The 20982-nt window shown below is 42.0% G+C and overlaps 1 protein-coding gene across 3 annotated transcripts; it reads right to left on the reverse strand.

Moving 5' to 3' along the window:
- Positions 1 to 951: 951 nt before the first annotated feature.
- Positions 952 to 19297, reverse strand: LOC121622988 (AP2-associated protein kinase 1-like). Of its 3 annotated transcripts, none has more exons than XM_041960089.1 (20): positions 18287 to 19297; positions 16614 to 16732; positions 15169 to 15277; positions 14912 to 15054; positions 14235 to 14356; positions 13798 to 13879; positions 13251 to 13383; positions 13004 to 13107; positions 12597 to 12679; positions 12273 to 12433; positions 11674 to 11795; positions 11171 to 11536; positions 10704 to 10840; positions 10382 to 10593; positions 10210 to 10287; positions 9524 to 9619; positions 9279 to 9386; positions 8788 to 8958; positions 7427 to 7534; positions 952 to 1912 (listed from the first exon to the last, which is right to left on the reverse strand). In XM_041960089.1, exons 1-20 carry the CDS (start codon positions 18447 to 18449, stop codon positions 1245 to 1247), a joined length of 3285 nt encoding a protein of 1094 aa, XP_041816023.1. In that variant the 5' UTR covers positions 18450 to 19297; the 3' UTR covers positions 952 to 1244. The 3 variants fall into 3 exon arrangements, with proteins under 3 accessions (XP_041816023.1, XP_041816022.1, XP_041816024.1); XM_041960088.1 differs by having other exon boundaries at positions 10210 to 10299; XM_041960090.1 differs by lacking the exon at positions 952 to 1912 and adding an exon at positions 1925 to 7054 and having other exon boundaries at positions 10210 to 10299.
- Between the last annotated feature and the right edge of the window lie 1685 nt (positions 19298 to 20982).

The following is a 20982-nucleotide window of genomic DNA, read 5'->3' on the forward strand; positions in this document are numbered from 1 at the left end:
TTAAGGTGGTGCAGTTTGTGGTATAATGGAGCAGCCACCTGCGAACAATTATTCAGCCGTAAAGACAGTAAATTGAGCTTGAACTCATTACAGCCCTTCCAAAGTAATTCCAGTAAAATGCTCTCGAGTGGCCAGCCATCTTGGATTTTGTGCAACTCACCTTTCTTTTCTGATATATTCATACAGTTTCCAGTGCTTTCACTCTGTTTATATGAAAGTAATACCTGCATACAGTTTTTTTTTGTTGTTCAACATTAGGTTTCATTACCAATGATTTCTTTGGTTTGCAGCGCTGATATTAAAGGCACAATCCACCATCTGAATGTAAACGAAAAGGTAAATAACTAGCAGGATTTGGAACATTGCCATGTTTTTAATACAAAGGCTAAAACTTTATCTTGAAGATATTAATGTTTTCTGATGCTGTTAAATATTTGTCTAGTCTGAGTCAAACACGCCCATATATTCAGTTACGATCACTGAAAAACACTAAATGCTTTCTATTCATTATCTGAATAAAACTTATTAACATAGTCAAAAAAAAAAAGAGAAAAATACAGACTGGGTCTTTAATGAAGCCCTGTTTGATATCTTTAATTGAGTCTGGAACAAATCCTTCAAGTCTATCTTAAGAACTTCTCAGTCCAAGTTTAGACTGTTTGTGAAGTGCTGAAATGATGCACTCGCAGTGGCATGCACAGAGGGGGGGGGGGGGGGGGCAGTCTCCCCCCCCCCCCCCCTCTGTGCATGCCCTAACCCTAACCCCCCTCGTGGCCCAATTGTTGAAAAACGCGTGCTAAAGTGCCACCTGGGAGCCAAAACGCGCTAAAGTGCCCTCTTGGACACCAAAACGCGTGCTAAAGTGCCCCCTGGGAGCCGAAACGCGTGCTAAAGTGCCCCCGGGAGCCAAAACGCGTGCTTAAGTGCCCCCAGGAGCCAAAACGCGTGCTAAAGTGCCCTCTTGAACGCCAAAACGCGTGCTAAAGTGCCCTCTTGGACACCAAAACGCGTGCTCAAGTGAAGTCCTTTTCGCCCCTGCCCTTCAAAAAGTCTGTGCACGCCACTGTGCACTCGTATGACTGAGGTAGAGCTTTAAGTTTAAACAAAGGCTAAAGGATAAAAGGATCATTTCTTCATCCTAATACTGCAATAATAGTGACAAGAGTATATTGAAATTTGGGTAAAACTGCGACTGACTTTGGCTCCTTCAGCTACAGACAGAGGCGCTGACCTGTCATATTCTATCAAGGTTTGCTCTGAGAGCATCTTGGCTGAAAAGGTGCAGCGGTAAAGGGGTCTTCAAGAGCCCTTCCCCCGATGGTCCAGGCATGCAGAGGCCCCACAGCGACCGAACCTACTGCGGCCTGCTGCCCGATCCTGGAGACGACCCGGTGCACCACCACCGGCTGCTGGAGCAGAGGCGAGACACCAGGAGACTGAGGAGCAGGGGGAGATGATGCTGGGACCAGGTGATGCTGTTTGGTGGGTTGGATCTGCTGTGGACCAGACTTAAATATGCGGGTGTTACTAGAGACAGCTCTGGTGGTTTCCTGCCTCTTTCCAAACGGCGCCTGGAGGAAAACATCAGATGCCTCACAAGGTTTATGAGACGCAGGACAGGCGGCGCTGCTGAATGCCATCCTGCTTTCTTTTCCTGGCGTTTTAAAAGGGGCCAGCTGGAAAACATCTGAGGCGACTGGGCTGTTTGGGGGCTGGAACTGGGACACTTGGTTGACAGGTATGAAATGCATGGTGGTGGAAGTGGCCGGTGTCGTATTGTGTCGTATGCTCCTCTCCACTGAGGGCACCGCGTGTTTGTTATAGGCACATGCAGCAGTCCTCTGCTGGATCCTCGGCCTTTGACTCTCCTCAGTGAGCTGCAGCACATTGCTATTGAGCTCCCTCTGCACGTCTGTGTGTGGAAAAGACGAGAGAAAGGTCAGATAAAGCCTTGCTGACCTCTGAAGCTATTGCACATTATATAAAATATTAGATTAAAATAATAGTAACCATCACTGAAAGACATGTTGAGGAATGCTTTTTTTTGTATTCTTTATAAATGTCTAGTTTACACTTCAATAGTATTTTGTGACCATATTCAGAATATTGGGCAAGTATGTGTACACACAATACAATACAAGGAATCTGACGCAAGTTTTTTTCTTTGCTCTCTATGTGCATATGCAGGAATAAACACAAAAGCTAAGAACAAAGACAACAAGATGAACAAATAAAGGTTAAGAACAGACAGGACTTTTTTATACAAGTATGTGGAAAAAAAACAAAAAACAAGTATCAGTTCTGTATTTCAGTTTTTTTTTCCACACTGGTTGACAGTAAAGTTGTGTTCTGTTGGTTACCTGAACAATCTTTCTCTAGTGGATAAAAACCCAGTGATGCAAAACTGGTCAAAGGAAGTGGGAAAAAAAAGTAAAACTCATAGTAATATGGCAAAGGTGCAACATATTCCTGTGTTCTTTAAATGGCATTTACTGCATCCTGATGTGTATCAGTAAGCTCAGTATAAAAAAAAAAATAGCCTGACCTATACTGGATGGGAAAAAACAAAAAACAAAACAATCCATAATAACATATGTATGGAACACATGAGAAGCATCTATGATATTACCTGTTGAATTTGGTTATTGTAGAGTTGTGGACGTCTGGACTGAGCGAAACGTTTTACAGTTGAAAAGTAAACTTGTCAGTGCTCTCCGGTGGACAAACTGTCTAAGTTAAGATGATTTATGATTGATCGGTCAAATGGACTGACATTGTAATGGGGCATGAAGTTGATGTTTGGTCTTACCTGTGGGGATTTACCTGCTATTTGAGCAGAATAACAATATGATTAGTGCATTCGACAATTGAACCTGCCCTACTATATTACACTACACATTAACAAGTCATTTACTAGATAATTCAAGGCCTTACTCTCTCACCCAAAGGACTTCGTGCAGGTACATTTGCATGCAAGTCTGATGAGAAGCATCGATTTAGCATTGCACTCCTGGAAAATTCTGGGACTCACGATTGACAAAAAGGGTAAAAAGTGATGCAGCAGAACCAGATAGTTTGTCTTTTTCATTCCTTCGATTCCTCCTTGTCAAAACCTGCTGCCTGCATTATCCACAATGCAGCCTTTAGGTGCATTATGCTAGTAGTGGCTAATGCAGCCTGGAGCTGCTAGCCTGGAGGAGGCTGCAGAGGTCACTTCTCTCTAACTCCACACCAACAGCACAAAAGGCTTTAAGGTCATGATTTTAACTTTTTCACATGCCGGATGTAGTTAGTAGTACTTCTCAAATCCTGGAAACAGAGAGTGGAGTATGAGAGTTTAATCATTGGACTATGAATAAAACAAACATGGAATATACTTACAAACACTGACATTTCTTCTTTTACTGACAAAACCTTATGAACCCAGTATTTTGTGTAAATATCATGCACTTTTGTTGAGTTACATCCACCAGGATTCTAGACAAGAATAATATAAGAAAACCTTGCAATCAATACTCAACACGTTGACATTCACATTTGTATTTTATTTGCCATCCCTTTATAATTCTTTAATTATCTCACAAAAATAGAAGGAGCACACGATACCACAGCTCTGACGCAGGTTTGGGCCATAAAGACAAGAGGCGTCTCAAAACACTCAATAGTATCAGATCATCGACAGCTTCCATTTTTGGCAAAACAACAGAGAAAATGAGGGGCTTCTGTTTCACATCAAGGACTAATCTCACTAGCCGCTGGGCTTTAACCGATTACAACAGCACACTGGCAGGCTACAGGGGGAGAAGAAGCTCGGGAGTTGCATAGGTTCAAACAGTAACTGCAAATGATTGAGTTGTTCAGTGGAAGGATCGTGGAGAGGATGACTTAAAAAAACATGAGCCTTCAGTTTCACATGGGAGACTGGACGTCATTTAAAATCTGAAAAAGAGAGTTCCACTTGAAATACTGTTTTGGGGGTTAATGAATAAAATTGTGTTTTAAAAATGTTTAATTATCATGAATTTCCTGAAGGGCATGTGATTAGGTCACTAACTGGCTTCCAAGCTATTGGCACCACTATTTATTTCATATTGCTGCCTTGACTTCAGTCATTCAACAGGTAACTACTTTATATACTGTATCTAACTAGCACGTGTCCATTAAGATTTGTGCACTTTCTCAGCATTAGACGACAATATGACAGATCTGTTTGTCATTCAAATTTCTTGTTATGCTTAAATAACAAAAAAAACCAATAAATCCTGATTATTTAAACTTATGCTAACTTCCTTTCCAGAAGTAGCTCTCACGAGACATACTGTACTATTAATGTTATTTGAAATCACTTTCTGACATGACAAAATGGAAAAAAAAGAGGTGGAGGTAGTCTTCCCACTGTGAGCATGCACAGGAGGCAAAAATAACTTTGTTTGATCCTACAGAAACATTTATATTGCTGACTGGAGCTGATTTTTCAAACCCTGGGCTGCTGACTTCACGTTGCCTGATAACCAACCCACTGCTGCAGCAGCGTCCCTGGCAGATTAAACCTTTTCACACTTCACAGAGCCCGTCGCACATTACCCATCAGACAAGTTCTCTTAGCTGTAATACGGACCGCAGACTTCCGGCGGACAATGAGACTGGGGAGCAGTAAGCCAATACGTATCCGACTCTCAGAGAGAGTGATGTAGCTCTGACTTCCTGAGAGAATTTAGGAAGAGGCGGGTTGGGGGTGGGGCTGTGCTTTTAGAGGAGATCTTAATGGCGACGTGACGGTCGCCATATTTGCAGCAAACAACAACACAAGTAGGCTACTGGAAAACACATCCAACAATTCTGACTCCACACACACGCACACATACTTATCATAACACTGTGTATACCAACACACATGAACATAACATTCAACAACACCGCCATGCTTTTCGATATGAATTCTGTGATCACCAAAACCGGTAAAGCGAAACAAAGCTTTACAAAGCACAAGTTCAGAAAAAAGGTTCGTAGTTTACCGCTGAAATGAAGCAGGACCGAGACTCAGGAGGTTAAGATCCCACTTTCCAGAAAACTGTTTCCAATAAAAATATAATCCTTCGTCAGTCAGTCCATGTAAACAAACATAACACAGGCTCACGTTCTTTTCACAGAGGGAGAGGAGGTGGAGTAAGACATGGGATTCAGCCTAATCTCCAGGTGGAGCAAAGACCAGGATTATCATCGATAAGGTTTAATGTACTGACAATAATTGAGATATCTATATTCAGATATAACCAAGAAAAAAAACTTTCTCAACACACAATTCCACAAAGAGGAATGAAATATCTATATAGAGTATTCTTCAATATTATTCAGTGATTATGGTGTTAAGAATCATAGATATTTTTTATTATAGACTAATATTTATTTCTTACATTCATTCTCTAACACTCTATTCATATTAACATTTATTAACAGGAAAACAATGTCATTTTTCATTCATATATATATCTATACATATAGATATATATATGAGAGCTCACAAGTAAAGCAATATGTTTTCCACAAGTAAAGCTTTATGACAATGACTTAGTATATACACGGGAAGAATAACCAATTCTATGGTCTGGATAAGAGGCCGCAGGGGTGGCAGATATCTATTTACATAAATCAGGAGTAAACACATGACAGGAATGTAGGAGGGATTGCACAGTGCGGAATGAGTGTTGATATTAAAATAAAAGAAAAAAGAGTGTTTAAAATGCCATATTAGACTGTTACTGTTAGTGCCAAAAAATGACCTGAATAGGCATGAATGCTGTCTCTCTCTCTCCATATTTATATAAGAGCTACTGTATTCCTACTATTTACTATCACTGTTGATTATTCAAATTATTTTCATGATTTCATGCATCTTCTACTGATACGGCGCACCGCTAAATACACCGTTAAATGACCCTGATTTGCCATTTAATTCCAAAAACAACATATTGCTTGCCTTGAGGATAAAATGAAAAGTAAGCTTAAACTAACAGGTCCTCGTCTGGACAGTACAGCGTGTCTGGAGTTCACTTTGAACGGTCGGATATTGTTTTCACCAGTCAGCGGCTTGCTTCGCAGATTATTTTATGGCACTTCGCTGTTTAGTCTGATCTGGGAAACCTTTCGATCCCTGCTCTTCATCACAATAACCTTGTGTGGCGTTTGCAGGACGTGTGGTTATGGCTGTTTTGTCTCCAGACTGCCGGATGTAACTTTTCAGTCTGATCTATAGCAGCTTTAAATGATTATTCCATCTAACAGCCCTGACAGAGGTAACATTTATGCTACTGTGCAAATCAGGCTACATGACTAAGTTTCCCTTTATAGAAGAAAGAAACTGACCTCATTTGAACAAATGCTCATTTAACTTTTCCGTGGTTTTACTTTAAAATGTGCAAATAAATCTTGGGAGGAGAATTTTAAAAGGCAAACGACGACAAATTCACTTGTGCACCATAATAACTACAACCACTAACTATGCCTATTGTACATTACAACAATGATTTTCTATTGTTTGCTATTAGACATAATGCAATATTGTTCAAACAAACGGGATAGCAATATTATATCCTGATTGACAGAAAGATGGAATGGTTCGTCTTTAGAAAGGATGACGTTAGTGTACTGGCCACTCTTTAACTGATAGATACGTGCTGTGTGGAGACTACAACAAAGAGAAAATGTGAGTGAGAGGGTGAGAGATGAGAGGTGAAGAGAAGCCAGATAATGCAATTGATACGGCGGAGAGGGCGGGAATGAAGAAGCACTGAAAGGCGAAGGCCGTTTCTACTGTAGGAGCTAGAATGGAGATGACAGCCAGGGGGTGCAGGAAGCTAGCTATGACAGAAGTGTTGATTGCCGTTATGCTATGCCAGTCTATAATCCAGAGTTACAGCTTCTACTGGGGTGGGGGTGTGGGGGCGGGGGGGCGCCTACAAGTCGATGAGCTGGTCCACCAGCAGCAGGGAGCGGGCCAAGCTGGGCAGGCTGGATTCAGAGCCGCCACTGTTACTGCGCGAGTGGCCTCCTGAAACTGGCCGGAGAGACAAGGGGGAGAAGGCAGGGGGACGAGACGAATACAGGCAAACAGGGGAGTTGGGGAGGGGGAGCAGAGGAGTCACAACAAGCAAACACAGCAGTCAAGGAGGGGGAGAGAGGTTGAGAAAGAGAGAGAGAAGAGAGAGGGCAGAGTTTACCCATTTACTTCTACTCGTTTTAAAGCATTCTCAACTCTGAGGATGTCAAAATAGTGCATGCACCTGATCCTGTTATCAGTAGGTTTGATTATTTCCTTAATTAAAATGAGCATGCAACTGAGGGGAACCCAAACAGCAGCCAGTCCCCAAGTCCAAGACCTACCCGGCTGACCCCGCTGTGCTTCCCTGTGGAGAATGTAAAGACTCACCTTGGGAGTTCTTTCGGCCTGTGACGGGAATAGGATCAAACTCGTCCTCGGTGCCGGCCTCTGCGCTGGCTTGCTGGGGCTCGAAGTCTGAGATCAGGAGAGATGAGTCTGCAGGAGGTTACAGAAAGGTGGGTTGCTGATGTAAAAGTATGAAATCTCAATTGTGGCAGATGATGATGGGTGAAAAAATATGAAAGAAGCAATGGTTCTTCCTCACTACCTTTGTTAACGTCATAAAACTATTGATAAAATCAGCAGTCTCAGTCTGGGACACAATACGGTTTTACAGATTATTCTACTAAAAAGGAAGCACTCAGATATTTGTTTTATCATGTGAAACTGATGATACTAGTGATATGAAATGACACTGTACACAGAAAAATCATTATAATGAATAAATGTTTAAATTTCATTTATGTTTTTATTCATTCTAATTTCCAAACAGTATTAAATCATGAGGATAAACATAACTGATAACATCTCTGCTGAGATGAATTTGTTATGAGGACACTGAAGTGATTCTGCTGCCACCCAGTGGCTGAAAACTTCTGCTTCCTACAAAAAAAATGTCAGTGATGTTACGACCCTGATGAAAAAAACTTGCACCCTGTGTGCATCATAAATAAATCACAGCGTGATTATTTGCTAACCCTTTTTGACATATATAATCAACAGAAGTCAGTGAAAATACAATATATTTAATGTATGACCTCATCAACTTCATTGATTTTTGTAAATATCTGCTTATTCTGAATTTGATGCAGCAACACGTTTCAATCAAGTTGGCTCAGGAGCAACAACAGACTGGGAAAGCTGAGGAACGCTCCAGAAACACCTGTTTGGATCATTCCACAGGTAAACAGGCTCATTGCTAACAGGTGATAGCATCATGATTGGGTATGAAAGGAGCATCCTGGAAAGGCTCAGTCGTTCACAAGCGAGAATGGAGCGAGGTTCAACACTTTGTGAACACATGATTGGATAAATATTTTGGTCCCACTGAGCCAGACAGCAGACTGCTACACAACAACCTACTGTAACTGCTAAAGTCTCCGTCTTATCTAACTTCCAAACATGAACACACGTCTAGCTTGTTGAACGAACCACAAAACAAACACTCCCCCTGGGAAAAGTGCACAGCTGAAGTCAGTTTGCGGGCTGGTTAGCTAATTAGCTGCTCAGCTGCAGCACATTAAACACGCACGTAAATGTACCAACATATATAAACAGAACTTTTGTTCAGTGAGATGTTGGTGTGGTTCTTTCTAATCAGTGAAACAGCGTCCCCACAAACTAACTCATTTACTCTTCTGTGACTAATTAAAAAGCACTGTGATATGTAGAGGATTCTCCCAGCTTACCTGCTTTAGGCTGTGCAGAGTCTCCAGACAACAGACTGAAATCATCCAAAGCAGAGGCAGCGGAGGTGGGAGCTGAGGAGACGGAGGAGGTGGCGCTGGTCGCTACCGGAGGGGCGGACGGACCGGAGATCAGAGAGCAGCCCAGCAGAGAGTCGTCTGTAGTGAGAGGGTCTGCGACAGGTCAGGAGAGGCCAAAGGAAGAGAGGAAAGAGGGTAAAGATTAGTTATGGCTCAGGTAAAAAGAGAACAAGGACACACGACTCTAAGATCTACAGTGATTCTGAGATACATGCACACATCTTCCACTATTTACATTTGTGGGTACAGATCGATAAATAACCTTCTTTCAGGTAACCAATGAGAGTTTACACTGCAGACAAAGGCTGTTTTCTCACCTAACTCTAAAAATGTTAAGCTGCGCACCACAACACGAAAAGCATCAGCAACCAAAAAAAATATTAAATGCAATAAGTTTTGAAACACACGCGCACCTTTTGCAGACTCTTCCACAGAGCCACCGAAGGGATCAGACAGTGACAAGAGGTCTGGAAGCATGAGTGAAGACGTGTCTGGAGATTTGAGTCCTTCAATCAGCTTCTCTGAAGGCCAGTGAAGAATTAGAGACGATAAAGGAGACATACTTGAGCAAAGTGCGATAACAAAATCAGCAGCAGCAAGCACAACAAAGAAAAAGACCACAAAAAAGGAGTGTTTGTGTGTGCAGAGAGATATTTACCTGGAGCATCTGACAGGTCAAGGGTACCGAAAGGATCGGGGACAATCAACAGGGATGCTCCTGAATCCACATCAACGATGGCTGCTGGTTTTTCAGCTAGGAAACAGAAGTAGTGTTTCATTGAGAAGATATATAATCCATTATAAAGCCTGAAAATAAGCCTAAAAATAAGCAGTTTGTTAGTTGGTGTGACTCAGTATAAAACAAATGGCTGTTTACATCAATTACAATGCTAATACCAAATCAAATGTGTATCCCCCTAAATTAGCAAATCAGTTCTTCAACTTTTCTGTCTTATTAAAGGAAACACATAAAAAAAAAAACAGTGGCTACAGTTCCTGGTTACTGCAGCAGCACAGCCAGAGCTCTGCACATTAACATCACTACAGTAACGCCAATCCTAATTTAGACCAAACCCTTTATTCTATTTATGTGATGCACAGAGGCAGCTCTTGCTTTCAAAGTCTTCTTGAAGCTATCAGATTAATGGATCTGGTGCATTAAGACGTTTTCCTCTTGGTTGGATATTACACTACAGACATTACACTACAATGCATTATGTGGCATCAGTGCAGTATTTATAGATTATAAAGATATTTTTACTGTAATAAGGCCTGACAGTGGACAGGAATGATGTCCTGCTGACAAATGCTTGAACCAAGCAGAATTTGCTTTTTTCTACATACCAGTTTCTTGGGGTGTATCTTCCACAGTTGAGGCCTGCAGGCCTGGTATCAACTCCTCAGAGGATGTTGGCTCAAGTTCTGAGGGAGGTTCTGGGAAAAACAAACTCCCAGCTATTAACAGTTTATCACATACAGAAAATACAGCACACACACATGTACACACAAACTGTACCAGCAGGCTTTTTGTCCTCGGTTTTGAATTCCTCTGCTGTGAGGTTGGAGAAGTTGTCATCGTCAAACGGGTTCCACGCAGGTGGCGTGGGAGTGTCAGTGGCGCCGCCGGCCGCAGGAACAGCAGCAGCTCCAGATTTGTTTTGGTCTTGTCCTGCATCACTAACACCGAGCTGAACAGGCTGGGTGGTGCTCGGTTGAGATGTAAGTGATCTATGGGTTACAAAAAAAAAAACAAAAACACACAAAATATGATAAACAAACAGGAGAAGACTCGATCTTAAACTGTGCTTCGGGTTTATTCCAGTACATGTGGCACTTACTGGTTGAGGGCAGCGTCTCCGTTAGCTCCCTGTGGGGAGTCACTCACTGGGGCTCCAGCAACGGCGCTCGCTGCGGCATCACTCGGCATTCGTTGGTGGCCTCGTTCTTCGGTCGTCTTTGGAGAACCAGGTGGAGTCTGATCAAACGGGGCATGGAGTGGAAAAAATACACAGAAGATCAGGACATGTGTTATGGAAGATCTCACAAGTCACGGAAAATCTCACAGCCAAATGTGCTGACAAGCCATGTTATCAAGTTTTCATATCACAGTCGCAGGTTTTTGGTGGCAGAAAGTCTCACAGTAAAGGAGCAATTGTGACGCTTTTTCTCAAAGTCAATCATAAAGAAAAATGGAAGCAACTGATGGATAGATGGATGAAGAGGACACCGGGCCTTGCCAGATTATGAACAAATAAGAAGTCATTAATTCTGACACTGATGATGATGTGAGCAGAAGACCACTCACTGTGTCAGCTGGTTTCTGGCTGATCTCAGTGCAGGCAGGTTGAGCCTGGGCAGCTGATGGCTGAGTTATCTGCTGCTGCTGAAGAGGTACAGGCGGCTGACCAGAGGCCGGTTTGTTGGGTGAAGGCTGAGCTGCCGGCTGCTGAGCCTGGCCAGCCTGCTTGCGTCGAGCTGGGCGCTGAGGTGGGGCCGGGCTCGATGGAGTCTGGGCTGCCTGCTGGGAGGTGGCGCCGGCCACGGAGGGAGGCGTGGTCTGTTGTTGAACTATCGGTTGTGCTTGTGGCTGGACGTCAGTCTTGGTCACCGGTGACACGCATGCTGCTGTTGTTGTAGTCTCTGCTCCTGTAGCTGCGGCTGGCTGCACCGGCTGTCACACAGACATTACATTTGCATCTTAAATGAGTTAGTGCTCTGGGTCCCAAAAGCAGCTATGTTTTTTGTGAACAATGTGGGTGTTTTATTGCTGACACAAATGGTTTTTCAGTGTAATTTCTCAGTGTGTACCTGCTTCTGTGGAGCTGCAGCCTGACTTGAATTGTTTTGTGACTGGATGAGTGGCAGAACTGAAGTCTGCGCTTTCTGTGACTGCAGAGCTGCAGCTGGCTGAGAGAGGTCTAAACTGACTCCTGTGGGATGTTAAAAAGAGCACAGATTTAATTAGTCAACAGTATGGAAAAAATCTGAATCTTAATACTACACAGATGCACCACAATGTAAGTATGAAGCAACACAAATAGGTCTATCAGAGCATTTCAGATAATATTCATCTTGAACAAAATCTATGGAAGGATTATATAATCTGTTAAATTCTGATTAAAGACATCAAAGTGATTCGTAACAGGTACAAAAGGGGATATCAACAGAAGCGCTGTTTCACAAGGTGGAGAAGATCATTACATAATCACTTTGGGCCTATGGTTAGCTTGCTGTAATTTGCATGAGTCTTAACCTGCATACTTGATCTGTTCCTGTTGAGAATTGCAGCATCCAATGTGTGCACAAAGGATTAGAGGGATTCCTGTCTTTACGCACATCTTTTTTCAAAAGCTCAGTTTCTTTTCCCTGTGATGAAGAGGACAATAAGAACTCAGTGCTGTACGTACCCACAGGCTGAGCTGCACCACCAGGGAGATTAGCCCGCTTTCGAGGGGTGAGAGCAGCAGGCTGGATGGGTAGGATGCCAGCCGCAGGCTGGGTATGGGCTGCTTTGGGCCTCTGGCGAGGGGTGATGGAGGTTTCAGTGGTAGGAATTGGATCCGTCAGCCTGGCAATGAAGGGAGCACGTTGGCCTTCTTGTTAATTATGGCAAATAGTTTTAACATAATGACTTAATGAGTATCAGAACTCTGAGTGTACCTAATTACTTCCATAAAATGTAGTGTTACTACAGCTTTAATGGTAATACAGCATAAGCAGGTCATGCTTGCCTGGGCTTAGTCTGGCTCTTCTTTGCTGCAGCAGCCTCACTCGCTTTGATTGGCTCAGGAAGTTTAGAAGGAATAGGGGAATTCTGGATAATGAAAAAAAAAATGCAAAATTGTTCACGAAATCTTGAATTTCCACAAGACAGCAGTATCAGTGACAAGGGTGTACTGGAAAAACTTCGTGATTCTTGCAGTTGGCAGTAATGGTGAAGAAAATCAGTCTTAAAAAGCTTTTTATGCAATAGTGTATGCAACAAATGAATAAGTGCAGATTTAGCTCCCACACCCTGAGAACTGGCCGAGAACCGAAAGCAGATTCCACTGAATGTGATGGGGAAATCAATTCTTGATGAGACAAAACCAAGCAAATTCAAATATTTAAGCTGACGTTGGTGCTGAGAGACACTGACCTTCACATTCTGAACAGGGCAGGTCCGCTGAGCTAGTTTAAAAGCAAAGTAGGAAACCTGGTAGATATCTGGTCTTTTGTCTGGGTCTGGCTCCAGCATGTACCCTGAAAAAACACCACACAGAAAGAAGAGAGTGAAACTCAAAAAACTGAGAGCTACAAAGAGTAGATATTCATGCTTCGACTCACAAATGCAAACTGAATTTGATGTTGTTGTAAACGTTAATTAATGTGTAAGAAGGACTAACGAATGAGGCAGTGAAGATCATAAGAGTAGCGGGAGTTATCTGGAATGGTGAAACTGCCATCGCAGATGGCCACCTGGCTTTCACCAAAGGGCAGAGTGAAGAAGCACAACTTGTACAGCAAACAGCCCAGCGCCTGGAGAAGACAATCCCATGCACACCCCGCCACACCAAACAAAGGCAGAGGAGGAGAGAAGACAAGAGGAGATCAATCAAGAACAACAACAGTACACAGGAAGTCACACAACAAATACTCTTCCCCTCTAAACACCATCTGGTTTAAGGTTGAAAACTACATATTCAGAAGCAGAAGCAAGTTTTGAGTTCTGAGAACAGAACTTTGAACCTTTTTTTTAAAGAACTAATCACTGCTACTTCACATTACCGGGTTATTTTTTTTTTCTCTTCAAGACCTGTTTTATTAGCAGTAGGCCATTATGTCAAACTATGTTTTACACCAACAGAGGCTACAGGGTTTAGTTAATATTCATATATATAGCATGTGTTACATTCATGCATCCCTGTCATGAAGTCTGTCCTCTTCGCTCACCCAGATATCTGCTTTTGTGGTGATAATCTTGTTGTTGTAGAGGTTCACCATCTCTGGGGCACGATATGATAAAGTGGTGTACCTGAAAGGAAACCGAAAGAAATTAAGTATAGAAGAGGACATAATTAGTAGGGAATCCACCTTTAATGTAGCAGTAAAATAAAAAAGCCTGCACGGTATTATGTGCTCATAAATGCAAATTCAATTTGTGGTTTTATCCAATGCAAATTCAATTTTCTATCAAGCAAAACCTTTGTGTGAGCAAAACTCACATGCATCATAATACTGATAGTGCTGTGCAGATCTCTTAAGTCCATACGGGGATAAGGGGAAAATTTCAATGAGTCTGATGAGAGGTTTCTGTGCAGTTATACCTAAAAGCAGTGCTAATGAATGAAAACTGCAAACATTGCCAAAAGATGAAAAGAAGCACAAACTTTTTGATCTCTTCCTCCACGGTGGCCACTCCTTCGGTCTGTGGGCTCTGGAACTTGTTAGTGGCGCTGCCAAAGTCACACAGCACATAATGACCCTTGTCATGCAGGAGAATGTTCTCCACCTGTAGATGTACAAGGGATGAGACCCCACAACATCGGGTTACACATAAAGGGACCCAATTTGGACCTTAAGGTGGTTCAGAAATTGACCCATGAAAAACAATGAATGCAAAAACCAAAATGAGGTCAACTTCACACTATGACACACTCTGACACACACACTCTTATCATTTTCAGGGTTTTTTAATGCAAATAAAGAAATCTGCACCGCAATAAAAAGGCATGTTTCCATATGGAGTGAATCCACTGAGTGACAGTAACTTAAAATTAATGCGACAACCACAGGGCAGTCGACTGGGCTCTGCAGAAATGGAAGCATTTGAAGTATTTTGACAACTGACAATCTCCTCTCCCCTCCTATTAGAAGCTTTCCATAATGACTCATAGCTTCAGCTCACACAAACACATCAATCACGACTTCGAAATCTTCAAAAAGACATCATACAGCACGCTGATCTACAGTAGGTGTTTCCCCTGAGTTAGCGCATAACTGGCTGCCTGTTCCGTCCTACGTACTGCAGAGCGGAAAGCAGAGCACAAGCGGCAAAATGTGGCACCTTAAGGTCTCTGTGGATGATGGGTGTCTTGCGCTGATGCAGGCGAGAAACAGCATCACAGGTGTCACAGAAGATCTGCAGCACCTCAGCCTCGGTGAAGCCAGTCTGCAGCCTCTGGTTCATCAAATTGACTACCTGCCCACCTGCAAAATAATATCCAGTTATCCAGCGGCACATGACTGAATCTCAGCTTTTATTTTATAACACTGATAGCATTCAGACTCTGTGTCAGACACTGTTTCCATTTCCGCACTCACCCTTGCAGTAGTCCATAAGTATGAGAACCTCCCATACATCCCTCGATCCCATAGCCGTAATACTGGAGTCCAGATAACCAACAATATTCTTGTGACCGACAAGGTCTTTCTGCATGAACACAAACACACATTCAAGAGCGTTAACAAACCACTGTGAACAAACAACACGGCAACACAGCACACACCGTGTGATGGTGAAGGGAGTGGCTGGAAGTCTTTGAAAATGACTTGATTTTTGACCTTGAATTTGAAATGATGCCACAGAAGTGACAAAAAGATTTGGGATGGAACAGGCGGGAAAATATTCCTAGATTTTGCTGCAATAATTTTAATGCCATAATCCTGTCATTTAATCTGGTCAGTGTTTTGCCATGTAGTGTGAGGCCATCGCCTGCAGGGGGAGCTGCAATGGAGCGCTGACATGAGGAACCTGTTGGGTAATGAAAAAATGTCAAGCATTCTGCAGATGAGGTGAAGCACTGTCTGTCTGTATACAAGTGCGTGTGTGTGAAAGAGAGAGAAAGAATGAGACAGAGACTGTGAGGTGAAGAAAAAGTCGTATGATGACTGAAGAATGACAGCAGACAACTTCCTTGAACCAAATTTCAGGGTCTCTTAGTGTTGGTTTCTGAAACATAACTAGGCCCTAAACTGTTTCTTTCAATGTACTGTCTGAAGTTCTGTTGAATGTTTACAATCAGACGCTTTTTTCGTAATTTGACCATCCACTGCTTCCCTCCTTCCTTCCTGAGTGTTCCTTCAGACATAAAAGAACAAATACTGTGTGTGAACTCTATGAATGCAGTCCATCTACAAAATAATGCATCTAAACTAAGAAACAAATTGTGGTTAGTATGATGCTTAAATAAATCCCCGTTCCACTCTGACTTTTACCAGATAAGAGGTCAGACGATACAGTCTTCCTTTTTACCAGGATGTCGTCCTTACGTACATTAAATTTATAGCAGTGAGACATTCAGCTTCATGTTATTTTATATAAGCAAACACATAAGTAAAATTTGTCAAGGACCCTATTAGAGAACTAGTAGAATGCTAAAAAATAACATCCCATCAAGAACTGGATGGTCCTTTAAGAACTGATGTTCATACAAATGATCCCTACAACTCATTCTACAAGACATCCCAGGAGGAGAGCAGGACATGTAAGACAATACTATGAAAACAAAAACAAAGCACACCAAGAACCAGATGAATAAATACAGCGCAACCATCCGAACAGCCCTGCTGCAGGCTCTGTGCGGACCGAATTTAGCGCTCGGTCTTAGCTATTCTGGTCAGACCAGAGAACTTGCATTTGTGGATTTCTTGGAAATTTACAGGCACAATTACCCGTTTCAAAAGACATTCGTCTTGCGAGTGGTTTTAAAGTCACACGAGCTCAGAGTGAGAACAAGCGGGAGAAATATTCAATCTCAGCAACTCACCATTATTTGAATCTCGCACTTGCACACCTGCAGATCATGCTCATTGTTGACATACATCCTCTTCAGGGCACAACGCACACCTTGATTTGTTCGCACAAGGAACACAATTGCAAAACCACCTGCAGGATTGAGAAAGGGGCAAAATAAAACAGTCAGTTCTGAAGGAGATGATAGACAGATGACCAATATCTTGACAGTGAACAGTTGGGCAAAAAACTGGATGCACGTTACGAGATTATTTCCAGATTCAACTACAATTAATACAAAATGTACATGCTGACGTTACATGTACATGCACATTTGTGAAATCACACCATTCTCACAAGTTTTCTGCATTTGGGTTTTGAACATTTAACTGCTTATCTTTTCAACACCCCATCCCTTCAACAACTTTTGCAATTTGTGTTCATGTAGCCTTACATCAGTACTGACAATCAGGGCCAAATGGTGCAGCCTTATAGCGTTATGTATTAGTCATGCCATTGCTGCAGGGTTTCCATAGAGGCCTACATTGAGGCCTAACCATCTGGTACAGCTCAGACCACAAATTCACTTAGTCGAGTATAGTTGTGACAGAGTCATCAATTTCAGGCAGGCATTGCGGCTTGCACTGCATCGTCAGCTTGGCATGTGTGACATGTTATTGCATGGCACTCTGGCACTGCCAGAGATACCTATGGACACGGGTGCAGGTGAGGCTGAGGGTTATCCATGCACAGTAAATGCAGACATTCTGATCGGCTGTACAGAACTGTCGTTGTTTATTATTCTTATCCATATCCTCCTGTACTGTACTTGTATTAGCATGCATGCAGTCTGCACAAAAACCACCAGGTACTGTTGGCTCACGAGATTAACTGTTTAACATCTTCAAAACAGCAGAAATAGAGCATGAGAAGAATAACAAAAAGATTGTCTTCTCAGGTTTAAAAGGATGAACAAAATGACTTGGATTTGGTGAAGCAGACACCTCTACTTCCACATCAGTATTTTATCTTAGAAGTGTCTACCCCATGTCTGTAAAGAAATACAACAATCATGTGCGTTCTGCAGCTTGTACAGTACACTAACCCTTCATTCATTCATTTCTAGAGTTGTTTGAGTAATTGTTTAAGAAAATAAATCAAAATTCTCTGATTCAAGCTTCTTCAATGTGAATATTTTCTGATTTCTTTACTCCTCTATGACAGTAAACTGGAAACGACAAAACAAGACTTGGGCTTTGGGACACACTGATCAACATTTCTCACCATTTTCTAACATTTCATAGAAAAAAACAACTAAACGATTAATTGAGAAAATAATCGTCAATGAAAATGATCATTTGTTGCAGTCCCATTCATTTTAATTCAAATAACTGCTCTACACTGTGCTACACCAGGTAGGTTTTCATCTCCTTGAATCACACTTCTGAATCATGAAACAGCTAACGGGAAACTGTTGTGTTAGTCAGAGTGCAGATGAGAGAAAGCAGCAGGCCTCTAGTTTGCATTTATGTATCCAAGACACACAGATGCACAGCTCCATCATTCCTGTGGGGATGGCATAAGGTTACGTCCCTGTTCTGTCACGTGACTCGGGCATGCAGGACACACAAATAAACAGCGTGCACGAAAATAAAAGGGAGACAGGAAACAAATCGCATCATCTGGCCTGTGCAAGCCCCTTCTCACCTTCAGCTATGATCTCCTCAACAGTGACTTGGTGCCGGCCGACAGTGAAGGCTCTGCCAATGAAATTTCCGCCTGCATGACTGGACCCGGAGCTGCCACCTCCTCCTCCAGAACCAGGCCCGGAGCTCACCAACTCCCGACGCGAATCAAAGAACTTCCTCATGTTGTCGAAGCGACAGGAGGGGTGTTTGCGGCTTCAATCACGCAGACGGGCTGCTTATTTCCTGTGCACTCAGTTATTGCACTGACAGATAATAATGCAGGTCGGACTGTGAACCTGACGAGCCCGACGCTTCAAGCAAGTCTATGTGCAGCCTCGAAACATGCAGTGATGCCTCTGCCACTTACGATGATGCTGACACAACCCAGATTTTTGGTGGCAAAATTCCCCTTTGCTTGCCAACACAAGCCAGTTGGTGATAGCTAGAGCGGTTGCGACTAGCCGTTATGTAAGTGAATTACACCACCCAGGAGGCTAAAGCATCTCCGGAGAAAGTATTCCGTTAGCTATCCATCCAGCTGTTCATGGTCGGGTGCTGATGATGATAACATTAGGTCCTTCTCCATCTCGTCCAGCCATTACCAAGCTAGCTAAGTGCTAGCTGCTTACGCGCTATGACATTTCGTGTAAGGTTATCCAGGTTATCCTCTGAAGATAACGTCTTCGAGTGCGATGTATCCGACGTGTAACTTGTGTGATAGCGTTGCCCGAGAAAATCTTTCCATCCTAAGTCAAGTGAAGCGGACCGTTTGATGGCACATAGCTGCCCGTCTGGCTATTTAATTGCTTCCATTTACGATAAAACTATGATTTTTTTTGGTAAGCTAACGCATTAGCGCGACGCAGCCTCCCATCAACATAAACAAGCGCAGAGTCGACAGGAAACTAATGCCGTCCGTTGCAGCTGTATCTGCAAATGACAAACCACGGAATTTGACATCCACCTAAACATGAGACAGAGGTCTCAACCCAGCCGCCTAATCTCTGCAACCACAGCAATCTTTGGCTGCCAGCGATATCGCAACATCCTAGCTGTTGCTGTTGACGCGCGGATGGACTTGTGGGTATTGTAGTTCAGAGTGGAGCTGCAGCCTCCCCTCCCCCTCGTCTATGTGGTCATATGCCGCGTTCAAGTCATATCGCCCAGCTCGTATACAAACATTGGGGGAAAACCGTTCAACGCACACTGGTTTTAATCCGAAGATTTTAGAATTTTCTGGAAGCGTCGCTATCTCCCTCTTTGTGTAGACTCAACAAACCACTTGGAAATAAATTTCGATATTAACTGTTTGGCTAATTAAAGACTAACCATTCCATGTTGTTTGTATCTGGTTTATAATGGTAGAAAGTACTCAATTTTGAGTAACTTGCACTTTACTTGACCACTTTGATTTTATGTTACTTTATGCCTGTACTCCACTACATTTGAAAGAAAAATAATATACTCTTTCCTCCATTACATGTATGTGACAGCTACAGTTACTAGTTACTTTACAGGTTCAGATTATTTACACAAAATATAATCAAATAAATATTGATGTATTAGATTAAGCTACCCAGCAATATGTTTCGCTAAATTTTGCCCCTTGCTTTCTTCAAACATTAAAGTGATGTTTACAAATGAATGCTTGAATGCACAAATGTAATTATGATCCAAGAATATATACTGCATTATTCTGACATGGGTTATTCTGCAAAATGATTACTTTTGGTACTCTGAGTATATTTTGCTGCCAATACTTCTGTGCTTTTGCTCAAGTAAAATTTGGAATTCAGGACTTTTACTTGTAAAAGTATATTTCTACACTGTGGTATTGCTACTTTAACTTACTTTCTTTAGACATAAATCCTGAGGATGCGCTGGGATGCATCATCAGTGATGTAACCTATTTAAAATGAATGCTTCCTCCACCATTGTTGGTTTTACTTATTTTCTGACTACCAGTAATGGAGCAAGTATTGAGATCCTTTTTGTCAAGTAAAACTGCTAATATTACACTGTAAAAATACTCGGGAAGTCCTTCTTTGAAAGTGTTACTTGACAAAAAAATTAGTATAATCAGGAAAATGTATGAAAATTAAAAGTACTTAGTGCAGAAAAATGTTCTCTGTGACTGTTACATTACTCTAGAAGAAATAATCTAACATTATATTATTTTACACATAGTAAAATCCTGTGAAAGGAGGATTTTACTGTAGTTGGTTGAGGTGGAACACATTTTTTAGTATTTTGTATAGGACTGCAAATTGTGGAAAAAAAAAAAAAAAAAGTGGAAGAAAATGCTCTCAGAGTTAGGCAGAGCCAAAGCCAACACCTCCACAATCCTTGTTTCGTCCAACCAATAATGTAAAATTAAAAAATGCTAAACTCTCATTAAATTAATTTAATCAATTAACCGGTAAAGCACCAAATTCTTACATTTGTGAAGCTGAAAACATGAAATGTTTCGTATGAAAAATGGCTGTAGCGATTATCATAATAGCTGCAAATACATTTTCTGTCAATCGGCTGATTGATGAATCCACTAATGTTTCAGCTGGATTTATACTGTTGGATATTTTTATTTATTGAAAAAAAAAAATAATATTCTTTATATGCTTTTCGTCTATTTGGACTACAAAAAAACTCAATCTAGAAAGTTAATAAAGCTGCCAAATACCTGTTGTGATGCAAGAAGTAGGCTACAGTTTCGTT

This window comes from Chelmon rostratus, chromosome 19 (assembly GCF_017976325.1).
Source record: "Chelmon rostratus isolate fCheRos1 chromosome 19, fCheRos1.pri, whole genome shotgun sequence".
Lineage (NCBI taxonomy): Eukaryota > Metazoa > Chordata > Actinopteri > Chaetodontiformes > Chaetodontidae > Chelmon > Chelmon rostratus.

Excerpts from the sequence above, each read along its gene's own strand:
- LOC121622988 (XM_041960088.1), bottom strand. The coding sequence starts at position 18,449 with ATGAGGAAGTTCTTTGATTCGCGTCGGGAGTTGGTGAGCTCCGGGCCT. Across the intron at positions 16,733-18,286 it reads TGAGGAGATCATAGCTGAAG|GTGGTTTTGCAATTGTGTTC; the intron begins GTGAGAAGGGGC and ends TCAATCCTGCAG. Across the intron at positions 15,055-15,168 it reads ACTTATGGACTACTGCAAGG|GTGGGCAGGTAGTCAATTTG; the intron begins GTGAGTGCGGAA and ends ATTATTTTGCAG.